This window comes from Macrotis lagotis, chromosome 8, assembly GCF_037893015.1.
Source record: "Macrotis lagotis isolate mMagLag1 chromosome 8, bilby.v1.9.chrom.fasta, whole genome shotgun sequence".
NCBI lineage: Eukaryota > Metazoa > Chordata > Mammalia > Peramelemorphia > Peramelidae > Macrotis > Macrotis lagotis.
In genome coordinates this window covers 43645460-43660252 of record NC_133665.1, presented here as the reverse complement: position 1 = coordinate 43660252, position 14793 = coordinate 43645460, and the positions used below count along the sequence as shown (strand labels likewise).

General features: G+C 36.5%; 1 protein-coding gene across 1 annotated transcript in view; it reads left to right on the top strand.

The window, feature by feature from the left end:
* The window catches only part of TBC1D2 (TBC1 domain family member 2), a 78132-nt gene that overhangs the window by 18466 nt on the left and 44873 nt on the right, over nt 1–14793 (top strand). The window contains exon 5 of the mRNA XM_074196773.1: nt 5265–5458. Within this exon, the coding sequence (XP_074052874.1) occupies nt 5265–5458 (194 nt within the window). The remainder of the gene's footprint in view (nt 1–5264; nt 5459–14793) is intronic.

Here is a 14793-nt window from a genome sequence, read left to right as displayed (position 1 = left end):
CATTACATACATAGTTTTGAACATTCTTTAAGATTTTGAGTTCTAAATTTTTCTCCCTTCTTCCCCTTTCCTCTCAATATGTTTTTAAGTATCATCAAGGTGAATTACATTTTTTTGGATATTTTTAAGAAAAGCATAAATTGTGCTCTTTTCCTGGGAAGGGTGATTTAAAATGAAATTTATTTGAAAATAGATGGACTAAATGACTTTTATATATCTACTCAAGTCTAAGGATTTAATGACTTATTAGTCAAACTGTGAATTACTGAGAATCTTCAGTAGAGGTAAGAGAGTTTGGTTTATCTTTTTCTGTTCTTTCTTTATTTTTTGTGAGGCTTAGTCTCCCTTCTTTTCCCAGACTGGAAGTGCAGAGGCTGCTCTTGGTTCCCAGAATACTGCTGATCACAGAAGTTTTATCCTATTCCTTTTCTGCTTTGAACCTGTTCACTCCTATCCAGAGACTACCTTCATTAGTGTCAGACTTAGTGTGGACACCTCTAGCCAAACTATAGCTCAGAACTCCTAAGCTCAGGTACCTCCCAGCCTCAGACTCCCCATGGCCAGAAGGTTAGCTTCCTTGGATAACAGTTTTATACTCCAAATAAATATGATACTTTGGGTTAGGAGCATGAGATGGGGTAAAGCAAGCATTGTGCAGGTTGTTAAAGGTCCTAGTAATCACAGAAAAAATTTTGATACATGGGTTCCGTTGCTGCCATCATGGAGAAATCTCAATGCTTTCAGGATCTTAATAGTGTTTTATAAGCATTGATTCATTCACTTCCTGATATCCAAGGGGAGTTTAGATTCATTCCTTTCTCAATGAGATTACTAGCAGTTTCTGTAATAACAGTTTATATATAAAAAAGACTATGATTAAGCAGATAACAAGTTACTGGATGTTCATGTCACATCTCCATCCTGATTTCATAGCATCCTCACATACAGCTTTCTTGAAGCTTGATCTGAAAGAAGAGTTCTTCAGAGTGCTTGGCACAAAGTAGAATCTAATAAATACTTGTGGATTGATCACCTGATTGATTATGTACCTTTCCAATCCAAGAAATAGCAATAACAGGGTAGTGGTAGAACAAAAGAATACTTTCCAGTGTACATAAAAGATGTAGTCACATCTTTATCCACATGATCAGAGAACTGAAGTTTAGTCTATTAAGTCTGTGAAAGGAAGAAATAATTTTCTTGCATGCACCAACAATATAGCCTCCTAACAGAAAAGGAAGATTTCTTGGGCAATGCCAATTTGGGGAGTAGCATCAAGAATGAGCTTCCCTTTTAGTAAAAAGAGTTAAGCAAAACCAGATAACAAAATGATCATGTGTGACAATGAATGCAACATTCTACATCCATAGTCTCTTTTTGTCTACTGAAAGAAGAGATTGCCCTCAGTCTCTTCTCCAAGTCCAAGATTAGCCATGACAGTCTTCCTCAGTTGTTTTATATCTGTTTTATGTGTGTATTGTATACCTGTATATTATCTCCTGCATTAGAATGGAAATGCATCAAAGAGGAAAGTACCTTTCACTCCAATGGATAAGGGAAAAGTTCATTTTGAAGCAAAGGACAGAGAAGATCACAGAAGACAAAATGAACACCTTTGATACCTAAAATTAAAAAATTAAATTTTTTAAGGTGACTGTAGTATCACAGAACTGAGAGGTTATTTAGTGCAAATTATTTAGTGCAGGGCAGCTAGGTGGCACAGTGAATAGAGCACCGGCCCTGGAGTCAGGAGTACCTGAGTTCAAATCCGGCCTCAGACACTTAATAATTACCTAGCTGTGTGGCCTTGGGCAAGTCACTTAACCCCATTTGCCTTGCAAAACAAAAAACTAAAAAAACATTATTTAGTGCAGCCTTTTTATTCTAGAAATGAAGACCCTCACTGTCAGTGAGAATAACAACTCCCTTTCATATGAAACACTAATTGGTTAAAGTACCATAGCAGAAACAAAATTTTGGTCTAATTTAGGACATTGATCTAAAAATATATTTTTTTCTTTTGTTCCTATACATTTCTTTTTTTCTTTTTTCCAGTTACATGCAAATATAGTTTTCAACATTCATCCTTTTGCAAGCTTATGAGTTTCACATTTTTCTACCACTCTCCCTTCCCTACCCCTTCCCCATGGCAGTGAGCAGTTTGATATAGATTGTACATATATAATCATGCTTATCATTTTTTCCTTATTAGTCATATTATGAAGGAAGAATTAGAATTAAGGGGGGGAAAAACATAAGAAAGAAAGTAAAAATCATAAAAGCAGTTTTAAAAAGTCAACGGAGTGTGCTTTGCTCTGTATTTAGACCCTATAGTTTTTCTCTAGATGTGGATGGCATTTTCCATAATAGGTCTTTTAGGCTTGTCCTTGATCACTGAACACCAAGAGGAGCTGCATCCATCATAGTTGATCATCTCACTGTGTTGCTGTTAATGTGTACAATGTTCTCCTGGGTCTGCTTACTTCTTTCAGCATCAATTTTTTTAATTAATATTTTATTCTTCCAATTAAACATTATTGAAGTTTTTCAATATTCATCCACATGCACATACATATTTTTAAGTTACATACTTTCCTTCCACCCTCCCTTCCCACCCACCTCCCCTCAGCAGCAGTCTGGTTAATATTATACATACACATCTGTATTTATCATGTTTACAGATAAGTCATTTTCTATATGAGGGAAAAGAAAGAAAACCATGATATAGGAAAGAAAAAAATAAGAGAAATTTTTAAAAACTGAATGAAGTGTTCATTCAGATTCTGTAGGGGTTTTTTTTTGGGGGGGTGGTTTGGTTTGGTTTTTCTTCCTCTGGCTGTGGAGAGCACTGTCTGTAGCAGGTGTCCTGGAGTTGTCCTAGCTTTCTGAACTACTGAGAGGAACTCCATCCATCAAAGTTGATCAGCTCACAATATTGTTATTAATGTGTATAATATTTTTTTGGTTCTCAGCACCAATTTTACAAGTCTTTTCAGACTTTTTTGAAGTTCAGCCACTTATGATTTCTTCCTTTTTTTAATTTTTATTTTTCCCCAATTACATTCAAAGTTAGTTTTCAACATTCATCCATATGAGTTCTACATTTTTCTACACTCTTTCTTCCCTCTCCCCTCCCCATGATAGTGAACAATCTGGTAAAAGTTGCACATGTACAATTGTGTTTAATATATTTCCATATTAGTCATGTTGTGAAAGAAGAATTAGAACTAGTATGAAAAATATGAAAAAGAAAGAAAAATCATAAAGAAATTTTTTACAGTGAGCATATTATGCTTTCCTCTGCATTCAGACTTCATAGTGTTTTATTTTGTTTTTTTCTGAATATGGATATCATTTTCCATAACAGTTCCCTCAAGTTTGTCTTTGACCACTGAACTGTTGAAAGGACTGTCCATTATAGTTGATCCAACTCACAGTGTTGTCATTAATGTGTACAGTGTTCTCCTGGTTCTGCTCACTTCACTTAACATCAGTTCATGCAAGTTTTTCCAAGCTTTTCTGAAGTCTGGGCTCTCATAATTTCTTACAAAACAATAGTCCTCCATCACATTCATGTACCTTGTTGAGCCCTTTCCCCAACTGATGGACATCCTCTCAGTTTTGAATTCTCTGTCACTACAAAAACAGCTGCTATAAATATTTTTGTACATATGGGTCTTTTCCTCTTTTTTATGATCTCTTTAGGATTTAGACCTAGTGGTAGGAATGCTGAATCAAACATTATGCTGCCTTTGGACATAGTTCCAAATTGCTCTCTGGAATGGTTGGATTCAGTTCACAACTCCAGCATTGGTGTCCCAGTTTTCCCACATTCTCTCCAACATTAATCATTTTCCTTTTTTGTCATCTCAGTTAATATGATTAAGTGTGGGGTGGTACCTCAGAGTCGTTTTAATTTGTATATCTTTAATCAGTAATGACTTGGAACATTTTTTCATATGATTATAGATAGCTTTTATTTCTTCACCTGAAAACTGCTTGTTCATATCCTTTGACAGTTCATCATTTGTGTTCCTATAAATTTGATTCAATTCTCTATAGATTTTAGAAATGAGTCCTTTATTAGAAATATTGACTGTGAAAATTGTTTCCCAGCTTTCTGCTTTCTTTCTATTCTGGACTGCTTTACTTTTATCAAAATTATTCATAATATTTCAATTTTTATTTGGTCATAAACTCATCCCTTCTCTATAGATCTGACAAATAAGACTATTCCTTGTTCTCTTAATTGGTATCACCTTTTTATGTCTCAATCTGAACCCATTTCGATCTTACCATGGTAAGATGTGTGAAATGTTGGTCTATACCTAGTTTCTGTCATACTATTTTCCAGCAATTTTTTCCAAATAGTGAGTTTTTGTTTGTTTTTTGCAAGGCAATTGGGTTAAGTGGCTTGCCCAAGGCCAGACAGTTAGGTAATTATTAAGTGTCTGAGGCCAGATTTGAACTCAGGTAGTCCTGACTCCAACCAGTCCTCTATCCACTGTGTCATCTAGCCGCCCCCCAAATAGTGAGTTTTTATCCCATCTTATGAATATATTTTAATCACACACAGTAGTAGAGGTGAAAGGGCATATCTAGACAACCCACTTGGCTCTCTGAGATTGCATTTTGGGGGAGGAAGGTTTGCAAGGCAATGGGGTTAAGTGACTTGCCCAAGGAAGTTTTACAAAACTTCAAAAATTCTTGTTGAGTCTACAGATTTTGCATTTCTCAGATTTTCCAAGCTTCCCCTCCTTTTTCTTCTCATTTCTAGCTTCTTCTCTTTATATATCATTAGATAAAGAAACTTATCGCATCTGTCCAAAGCAAATACAAAGCAAATATACTCACTGTGTGTGTGTGTGTGTGTGTGTGTGTGTGTGTGTGTGTGTGTGTGTGTGTGTGTCCCTGCACAGACTAGTATGAGCATGGGAGAATTTTTTTAAATAGTCTGAGACTTTTTTTTTAACTTTTTTGACTTAATGAAAATAGTTTAGCCTTTCAGAATAAGAAACTTTTTGTTGAGTGTTTAGTGAAAATAGGGAATATCTGGTTACTATCTTTCACTTAACTTTTAATGTATGAGAATACTGTGATTTAACCCTGAGGAAATGAAATTATCCCAGTTACTTCAGTCCTTTTTTTCTTAGTGTCTAGCATTTCAAGTAATCTTTCACCTTTCCTTAACCCCATTACATAATTTCTGCTTATAATGTTTCCCTAATTATATTGCTAATTTCTAAATTTCCCCTCTTCAACAGGAAAAGAATCAGAGGAATATTCAAAATCTACACAAAAGCTGGGTCTGACAGCAAATTTATTTCAGAAAACTAAAAGACAAAACAATAACTTCCATATCTCTGCTGAAGGTCTATGTGAAAAACATGTTCAGGATAAAGTTGGGGCCCTTCAGCAACAGGTTCTGGCACTTACAGAGGATTTAAAGTCTCAGAAGGTAAATATTAGTTCCATAAATGTCTTTTGGCATATTTGTAACCTTTTAACCTGGTCACTACGCAAACAAAATAAGTTCATTTTAACAATTTGGGAACCACAATCAATCCTTTCCCATGCCTCTTCTTTGCCTTAAGTCTATTCCTTTTCCTTATTCCTATTGAATTCCCACCAACCTTTATAATCCAACTCTTACTGTCACTTCTATGAAGACATACTTTTTCTTCCCAGTCAATTCTGACTTTATCTCTTGGGCCCCACATAACTTTATTTTGTAACTATCTGATACACTTATCTTCTGGAAGTTTATAATAGTGCCATATACAATATGTCACAATTAATGATGTCTCTGTGCTGTTTCCTGGTCCGCCTTTAGTTACATAAGAACAGTAACTCTTTTAGTCATACTGAATATCTTCTTTATCACCTAGTAAATGCTTTGTATGCTGAGGTACTTAATAACTATTTATCCATGAATGAATTAATGAATGAATGGATTCAACCAACTGGAGAAAATAATTCTAAATTATTTTAAAATCTTTTTTCTACAATATTTGAAAAATTAGATAGTATATACAGTTAATCTGTCATCAAGTATTTATAAGTACCAACTATGTCACAGGTACTATAAGAGATGCTGGCAGTACAAAATATATTGAATTAAATAATCCCTACTCCAATAGAGATTATAACAAAGAGAACTTAACTTCAACAAGGCTTAAAAAGATGTTATCAAGAAGAGATCATTTTTAGGAACTGCTTTAACAAGCAACCTTGTATTTGATGCAGCAATACCTGGGCTGTTGCTTATAACTTTGATCTCCAATCTGTAAAAAAATCACAATAGAACTAGGAAAGGAGGCAACTCAAAATGGTCAAAGAATTCTAATAAAATTGTGATGTTTTTCATTGGTGGAAAAAAGAAAGTAGAGTTGTAATTGAAGTATATAAAAGCACAAATGGACAAGCATGGACTTCATCTAATTTTGGAATTTGAGTACTTGGAGCAACCCCTTGGAAACTGAAGGAAGAGGTTTAAGACAAAAAAATTACTGTCCTCTAAGAGGAAAGTATTTTTTTTCTAATTTTCATAAGGCTTACTCTAGAGTTTCCATTTCTATGTCTTTTCATTATTAAGCATTAATATTTAATGGTTGTAATTTTTGCAAAAATAAAAAAGTTGATTACAATGCACTTTAGTTTTTTCCTTGCTCTTCCAAAACCTTCCCCCCAGAGCCTCAGTATGACCTGGAGGTTCTCACAGCATTTGACAGGGGAACAGTACTCTTCATTACAATATAAAGGTGACCTCATCTAATTTTGTGTGACTAAAGACATACTTACATTAAGTTTATTTTTCACTATTTCTCATCTGCTACAGAGCAGTAATAAATAAATAAATAGAAATTGTTTTCTACAAGATAATATACAGACTGAAGATGAAAATAGTTCTATACACAGAGATCTTAGGTAAATTAATAGTGATTGTTAAGGAAGGAAAATTATATTCCAAATAAGACTGAATACTAGGGGTCCAGCTCAATTTCTCATGTTTGTATGTAAAAATTATTTCTAATTAGCATATCATCCTTTTATTGAAAATAGGTGCTCGTAAAATGCTAGAAATTTTTCCCTTAACTATATAAGCATTCTCTCTGATATCTCATTTATTTTATTATTTTTCTAATATCCTATTTTCATAGATTATCCAAAAAAAATATGCTTTGTCACAGACTTCTGCCTATTATAGCATCCCAAGCTTTGCATGAGGGAAATCTTCTGGCCTTTTTAGATCCTACAGAGAGATCAGTAATATAATAAAGGAATTACCTGCTTTCTTATCTAAATGCTAGAAAAGATCTATGAAGTGAACTGAGTAGTGGTGCTGCATTCAGTGACAAGTGCATGACAAGTGCTCAGGATGAAATGACAAAAACAGGAGTCCTTGCCTTTGAGGTGCTTGCCATTCCCTATACACAGAAAATGAAAGCAACTGGGAAGGTAAGAATAAGCTTCCTCTAGGTGAAGTGACTGGCCCTTGTGAATCTTGTATAGAACCTTGTATGGGGATATCAGGGACAGAGAATGGGGTAGGCAACCTGGACAGAAGCCCAGAGGAAAGAACTGAACCATCAAATAAGAAAAACAGTAAGTAGACCAGTTGGGCAAAACAGAATGCCTGAGAGACAGTTATATGAAATAGGACTGAAAAAGATATGGTGTAAATCAGATCCTTTCTATAGCTTTGCTTTTAAAAAAATACCCTTTGTTATATGACATGGCTCTCTGAGAGAGGAAAGGAAGAGGATACTGGGGGAAATTGGTGCTATATGGCACGTGAGGGGCATATTGAGGGGAAGAAAGCTGAGGAATACTGTTTTAAATATGTTAGATTTGAAGTATGACATCCTGATGGGATGATCAAAAAGTAGATGGAAAAGTAGAAAATTAAAGACACAGATTTCAGAATATTTTCACAGAAGTGATCACTGATATAAGACCAGAAGGCTAGAGACACAAATAAGTATTATACAGAAATCCTCCCTGCATCTAAAAAAAAAATTAAATAGCTGATAAGAGAGAGAAAACTGAAAAGAAGACAGGATTTTTATTCTACCTATGACAGCTGATGGAAAAAAATGGATAGAGTATTTCTGGAGTCAGAAATAATCTGCCTTAAATACATCTTTGTTAACCTGGGCAAGTCACAATCTCTGTCTCATTCTTCTTGTCTGTAAAATGAGGATAGCACTTGCCCTTATCTTCCACAATAAAATTAGATATTTGTAAAGGGCTTTATAAACCTTAAACACTATTGTTGCTATCATCATCATCATCCCAGAGTTCTTTTTTTTTCTATAATATTGAGAAAGGACCACAGAAGTTAAGACCGTCTTTTTAATTAGTGGTTAAGTTGGTTAGGTATTGTGTTTTTTGGTTTGTTTGGTTTTTCCCTAAATATTATAATATGGTGTGGTATCCTAGGTGGTTTGGAGAGGAATTTGAAATTTAGGAAACCAGTTAGTATCAATTGCAATAATCAGGTCAGAGGTAATAAAGACTTAAATAATTCTTGCCTGGTCAACATATATCCTGAATTCAAATCTGCCTTAAATGCAACCTTATTACTTAGGATTGAATTAGACTTGTTCCATGATCATCATTTCAGATAGATAGATAGATAGATAGATAGATAGATAGATAGATAGATAGATAGATAGATATCTTAGCTCCTAAGCAAAACTGTCAGATTTAAAAAAAAAAACTATCAGATTTTCAAGATTAGAGAATATGGAGCTTTTAAATCTTTATTGTTCTTCAATCTTTGCAATGTCTGACACTTTATGACCCCATTTAGGGTTTTCTTGATAAAGACACTAGAGTGTTTTGCCATTTCCTCATTTTGCAGATGGGAAAAAACTGAGATAAATTGAGTTAAGTAACTTGTTGAGCATCACATAGGTAGTAAATCTGAGACTAGATATGGACTCAGGTTTTCCTGACTCCAGGCCCAGCATTTTATTCACTGTGCCACCTAGCTACCCCTTAGGATTTACCTATGCTCTACATACTCAATAGGGTATAGACATCTAGAGTAAAAAAGAGAGAAGAGGGACAGGGGGAAGGGAGGGGATGCAGGTGATAGGAGAGAGAGTAGATCGTAGGAGAGAATAGTCAGATATAACACATTTTCTTTTTTACTTTTTTTGCAAGGTGTTAGGATTGGGTGACCTGTCCAGGACCACTGGGCTGGGTGGTTGCTGGATCTCTGGGGTGTTACTTGGGCTCAGGACTTCTTGGCCCCAGGGACAGCGATCAGTCTTGCTGTGCCACTCAGCTACCCTACAGCACATTTTAGAAGAGGGACAGAGTGAAAGGAGAGAGAGAAAATATAATACCTGGTCATAGGCAGGAATGGATAGAGGGAATTACAATCAGCAACAGCAACTGGGGAAAAATAGGGAAGTTACTTCTGTGATGGACTTATGATAAAGAATGTGGCCCACCTGAGACAGAGCTGATGGTATCAGAACACAGACTGAAACACATTTTTTTCTCTTTCTTTTGTTTTCTTTTTCATGGGGTTCTATATTTTTGTGGGGGAGGGGGTGTTATGTGTGCTCTTGAACAGGATATTTTAGTGCCTTCTGTGTGGGGTGGGGAAGGGAAGCAAGAAGAGGGATAAATTTGTAAAACTCAAAATAAATAAAATCTTTCAGCCAAAAAAAAAAGAATTTACCTATGCTCAAAGTAGACATTCAATAAATGCTCATTGAATGATTAAATGAATTCTTGTTATATGATGTGTTTTCTATATCAAGAATGTTACAAGACGTTAGCTACTAGAGACATTTTTAATGGTAGCATTGAAAAGGGAAGCATCTGGAGTCCAATGGCTCCAAGCAGTTGATATTTTTAATATGAATACTCATATTACCAAGAGACTAGAAATCATACCTTTCCCTGCCTTCCATCTGTTTCAACATATTGTGGCTCTGTTGGATGTATGTCAAGTGAAGAAAATAATTAAACTACCATGTATCTTGCCTAGAGAAAAACATGAATTAATATGGTTCAGGATATAAGTAATATGTAATCAGTAATTACATCAGTAATAATGCAGTTCATTGGAGACTACAATCTGTTTAGGAAATATGATGAGATAGTTGCTCAATCTTATTCTTACTTCCTCAAAACATTGACAAAAATACTTTGTTATCATTCAGTTGCCTGCTCTTCCCTACTTAGACAAATGAAACTGAAGATTTTGGAAGTGCAAGAATTCTTTATATAGCATTCACATCAGGGATGTTTGTAAGTGAATGTACCCTCAACCTGACGTACTCTTAGTGTGAGGCAAGAACTGGATATCCTAGATTTTATTGCATAATTAATCTATGTTCCTTTTTCCTTTTAATTTTGGTCTCTACTAAAATAATTTGAAAAGCTGTCATTTTTATCATACAGAGAGATCTGCAAATCATACACACACACACACACACACACACACACACACACACACACACATATATATATATATATTTATAATAACAGTTCACTACCTTCTACATGGACATTTTACCCCCATCCTTCCTATAAATTATTGACTTTGAATAAATGATTTGAAATCAGAGGACTTGGGTTGAAATACTACCCCATTCACCTCTGTGAGCTTTGACAAGTATCTTTACTTCTTTGGGGGCATCAGTTTTTTATTTTCATTTATTGTTTTCATTTACTTCATAGTTAATACAAAAATAAATTTTGCATGCCTTCAACATGCATAATCAATATCAAATTGCTTGCCTTTCCAATGAAAGAGAGAAAAAGAGGATGAAAGGAGAGAATTAGGACCTCAATTTCAAAAGAGAGATTGTAATTTTTTTACATGTCATTGAGAAATATTTAACAAAAATAAATTTTAAAAATATATTTGTATAAGATAGGAAGAACCAAATATAGACTTTGAACTCTGGGTGGCATCTAAGTCCAGGTCTTTAATAGCACTTTTTAAAAAAAATTTCTTTAATTTATTTACACATTACTAAATTATTCTTGTTTAAGAGCAAACATAATTCCCCCTCCCCCACAAAAATTTAAAAACTCATGAGAGTCTGTGTTCTGATACCATCAGCTCTGTCTCAGGTGGATCACATTCTTTATCATAAGTCCATCATAGAAGTTACTTCTATATTTTTCCACAGTTGCTGTTGCTGATTGTAATTCCCTCCATCCATTCCTCCCCACTACCATATTATATTTGCTCTCTCTTTTCACTCTGTCCTTCTTCTAAAATGTGCTCTGGAGCAGCTGAGTGGTGCAGTGGACAGAGCACCAGCCCTGGGGCCAAGAGGTCCCAAACCTACATTCTACACCCCCCCCCCAGAGACACAGCAACCACCTGGCCCTGTGGTCCCAGACCAAAAGTAAAAATGTAAATGCAAAAAGTAAAAAAGAGAAAATGTATTATATCTGACTATCCTCTCCTATGATCTATCCTCTCCTACATCACCTACATCCCCCCCTCACCTCCCCCTGTCCCCCTTCCCTCCTTTTTTTTCTAGATGTCTATATCTTATTGAGTGTGTATGCTGTTTCCTCTTCGAGCCATTTCCAATGAGATGAAGGCTCCCTCATTTCCCCTCACCTTTCCGCTTTCCATGCAATTGCAAAAGCTACATGAAATATCTTTTACATTAGATCTCTTAGCCTGTTCTACCTCTCCTTTCCCAGTACATTTCCCTTTCACCCATTGCCTCCATTTTTACAATATATTATAGCTTCGAATTCAGCTCTCTCCTGTGTCTCATCTATAAAAGTTCCTTCTATCTACTTTATTCAATGAGAAGGTTCATATGAGTATTATCAGTATCATCTTTCCATGCAAGAATACATGCAATTCATCATCACTAAGTCCCTCATAATTTACCCTTCTTATCTACTCTCTCTCTCTCTATGTTCACCTGAGTCCTGTACTTGAAGATCACATTTTCTGTTCAGCTCTGGTCATTTCAACAGGAACATTTGAAATTCCCCTGTTTCACTGGAAGTCCATCTTTTCCCCTTGGAAGAGGATGTTCAGTTTTGCTAGGTAGTTGATTCTTGGTTGCATTCCAAGCTCTTTTGCCTTCCAGAATATTTTATTCCAACCCCTACGAGTCCTTAATGTGGATGATGCTAAGTCCTCGGTAATCCTGACTGTAGCTCCACGATATTTGAATTGTATCCTTCTGGCTGCTTGTAATATTTTCTCTTTAACTTGGGAGTTCTAGAATTTGGCTATAATATTCCTGGAGGTTGGGGGGGAGGGTTGGATCTCTTTCCAGAGGAGATTGGTGGATTCTCCCAATTCTATTTAACCCTCTGTTTCTAGGATATTAGGGCAATTTTCCTGTAGAAATTCTTTAAAAATGAGATCAAGGCTCTTTTCCTGATCATGACTTTCTTTTCTTTTCTTTTCTCTCTCTCTCTCTCTCTCTCTTTTTTTTTTTGCAAGGCAATGGAGTTAAGTGGCTTGCCCAAGGCCACACAGCTAGGTAATTATTAAGTGTTTGAGGCTGGATTAAAACTCAGGTACTCCTGACTCCAGGGCTGGTGCTCTCTCCACTGCACCACCTAGCCACCCCCTTGATCATGACTTTCAAGTAGACCAATAATTAATTTATCTTTTCTGGATCTGTTTTTCCAGATTAGTTGTTTTGTCAATGAGGTATTAGATATTTTCTTCTAGTTTTTCATTCTTTTGGTGTCTTGATTTCTTGCAAAGTCATCAGCTTCCATTCTACATCTGAAGGATTTGTTTTCCTCAGAGAGCTTTCTTATCTCCTTTTCCCTCTGACCAATTCTTCTTTTTAAAGCATTCTTCTCAATAACTTTTTGAACTGTTTTATTCATTTGACCTAAACTGATTTTTAATATGTGATTTTCTTCAGCATTTTTTTGGATTTTCTTGACAAAGCTGCGGACTTCATTTTCTCGTTTTTCCTGCATCTCTCTCATTTCTTTACCCAATTTTTCTTCTATCTCCCTTACTTGATTTTCAAAATATTTTTGAGCTCTGTCATAGCCTGAGCCCAATTTCTATATTTCTTGAAGTCTTTAGATGCTGAAGCTTGGACTTTCTCATCTTCAGAATGTGCATTTTGGTCTTCTATGGTCAGGTTCCTTATTTATTTATTTATTTATTTATTTATTTGTTGCTGTTTATTCATTTCCCCCGCCTTTGCCTGGTTTGGGGATACTTCCTGAGCTTTTGAGTATTTTTGGGACACTCCCACAAGGACCTCAGTATGTGAGGCCCTGACTACTCTTCTGGTCTGTTGAATGGCCACAAGCTCACCCCTCTGGGGCCCCAGACTGCAATCAGGGTCTGAATGTGATCAAAGCCCCAGAGTCCTGTCACAGGGACAGAGGACAGACATCGGCAGTCTCTCTCCACTCCCTTCCGTGGGCTGAGCAATCAGGGAGCAGCTGCTGGGGGGGGGGGGGGGCTCCTGCTGGCCGGCTTCACAGCCCTGCTTCCATTTCCTGGGATCTGGGCTGTGTTGAGTGCCATGGCAGTGCTGAGGAGGGCCACATTGGCCTGGGCTTTGTGCTCACTGTGGCAGAGGTTTCCCAGCTGATCTTCCAAGTTGTGCTTGTTGTTCCCTGGGGTGGAAGGTCAGGAAACTGCTTCTGCTGCCAGGAGCTGGGGCTCACAGGGTCCTAGGTGCTCTGGGGCTGTTCCCGGAAGGCTGAAGCTCCTTTGCTCTGGCCCCTCCAACCCCATGGAACAGAGTCTTCCCACTATTTTCCAGGTTGCTTTTGGCTGGAGAATTGCCCCACTGGATCTTTCTGTGGGTTCTGCCTCTCGAACAATTTAGAGTCATAATTTTAAAGTTTTTGAACTATTTTGCAGAGAGCACCTAAGAGAGGCTGTTCTCTTGCTACCATCTTGGCTTCACCCTGATTATCCTTCATTCTTGAAGACTGTGACATCAGAAAGGTGATACCATGATATGTAAGTGAATTGGATTTAATTGAGGGAGGGCTAGGCAAAGCCACCACCCTTACTTTCTTCTCCAGTCTGGGTCCAGGATCCAGGTATTGAGAAGGACTGGAAAAGGCCCTGGATGTACTGGGAAACCTCGGACTAGATGAATTCTGAGGCCCATGCCTCTAAATCTGTGCTCCTTTAATCCTATAAAAATACTGAGCAGTGATTCTCACTCAAACTTTTTTCTACCTGGGGAACATATTGTTTTTCATATCTGTAATTTTTGGGGTTTTTTAGGGTTTTTTGTAAGGTAGTAGGGTTAAGTGACTTGCCCAAGCTCACACAGATAGGTAATTATTAAGTGTCTGAGGCTGGATTTGAATTTGGATCCTCCTGATTCCAGGGCTGGTGCTGTATTCACTGTACCACCTAGCTGTCCCCCATATCTACAATTTTTAAAGCTGAGAGCATTTATGTTATTTATAAAACTCTAAACTGAATTTTGAATGCTCTTGTTGAGTGCTTAGATTTAAACCAGAAAATAAGAAACTGATAAAAGTTACATTTTTAGAATTTGTCAAATACAAGGGCATTTTCCACATGATTTCTTCTATGTCATCAGATGTTACCTACTTTTTGTGTTTGGAGCAGGGACTCTGAAAGCAGTCCACTTTCTGCCAGTCCTTGCCACCAGTCACAGATAGATTTGCGTCTGCAAGGCTTATCTGAATTCTAGACATAACTACTAAATATATCTTCTTAATAAAATCCTTTTCCTGCCATAATATGGTTGACAGTACTATTTCAAAATCTGCTGGAATTTTAATCACTGTGATCATGCCAATAAAAAGAGTAATCCA